Genomic DNA, 969 nt, shown 5'->3' with positions numbered 1-969 from the left:
GCTGCTGCTGCCGCTGCTGCTGCTAGCTGCTGCTGCTAGCTGCTGCTGCTAGCTGCTGCTGCTAGCTGCTGCTGCTGCTGCTGCAGCAGCAGCAGCTAGAGCCTGATGGTGTCTGCTTGCTGCTGCCAGCAGTTGTTTAGATTAGAATAGCTGAGGCCTTTGAGTGTACCTTTTGCTGCTGCTGCTGCTGCTGCTGCTCTTCCTGCTGCTGTTGCTGCTGCTGCTGCTGGGTGTAAGAACCTGCATGCGCACAGCAGCACAGCAGCAGCAACAACATTTAAATAAAAATAAACAAAATAAAATAAAAAAAGCAACAGAAAGAAACAACACATCAATCTACTGCTCCTGTATTCCTGCTGCTGCTGCCGCTGCTGCTGCTGCTGCTGTTGCTGCTGCTGCTGCTGCTGCTGCTGCTGCATGCGCACCTGCACCACAGAATTGCTGCTATCTGAAAGCCAATGTAAGGAGCAGCAGAAAACAAAACAAAAAAACCAAACAAAGATCTAAACCCACTAAACAACGAATCCTCTGCTGCTGCTGCTGCTGCTGTTGCTGCTGCTGTTGCTGCATCTGTTGCTGCTGCTGTTGTTGCTGCTGGTGGTGGTTGTGCTGCTGCTGCATCTGTTGCTGTTGCTGTTCCCGTTGTTGCTACTCCTGCTGCTGGTGGTTGTGCTGCTGCTGCTGCTGCATCTGCTGCTGCTGCTGCTGCTGCTGCTGCTGCTGTGCGTTGATCTGCCTTGGATAGCCACGCCGCCATATAAGCAGCAGCAGGATTTAAAGCAACAGGAGAAGGAGGATGAAGAGCAGCAAACAGCAGCAGCAGCACACACAGTGCTGCAGCACGAAACTTTAACAAATTCTTGCTGCTGCTGCTGCTGCTGCTGCTGCTGCTGCTGCTTAGCTTCTTGCTGCTGCTGCTGCTGCTGCTGTTTCTATACCCCCATCCAGCATCTACCCAGTCTGCTGTTC

At 52.7% G+C, this 969-nt stretch overlaps 1 protein-coding gene across 1 annotated transcript in view; it reads right to left on the bottom strand.

Annotated features, from left to right (window-relative positions):
• Positions 1 to 136: 136 nt before the first annotated feature.
• EMH_0044560 (uncharacterized protein) overlaps positions 137 to 969 on the bottom strand; it is a gene marked incomplete at both ends in the record, with an annotated part of 4455 nt that continues 3622 nt past the window's right edge. The window contains 3 exon segments of the mRNA XM_013495978.1: positions 137 to 240; positions 329 to 448; positions 514 to 960. Of these exon segments, the coding sequence (XP_013351432.1) occupies positions 137 to 240; positions 329 to 448; positions 514 to 960 (671 nt within the window).

The sequence above is a fragment of the Eimeria mitis genome, genomic scaffold (assembly GCF_000499745.2).
Source record: "Eimeria mitis Houghton genomic scaffold, Emh_scaff1852, whole genome shotgun sequence".
NCBI classification, from domain to species: domain Eukaryota; phylum Apicomplexa; class Conoidasida; order Eucoccidiorida; family Eimeriidae; genus Eimeria; species Eimeria mitis.
Note: the sequence above shows the minus strand (reverse complement) of the source record. Positions and strands in the feature narration are given on the sequence as shown.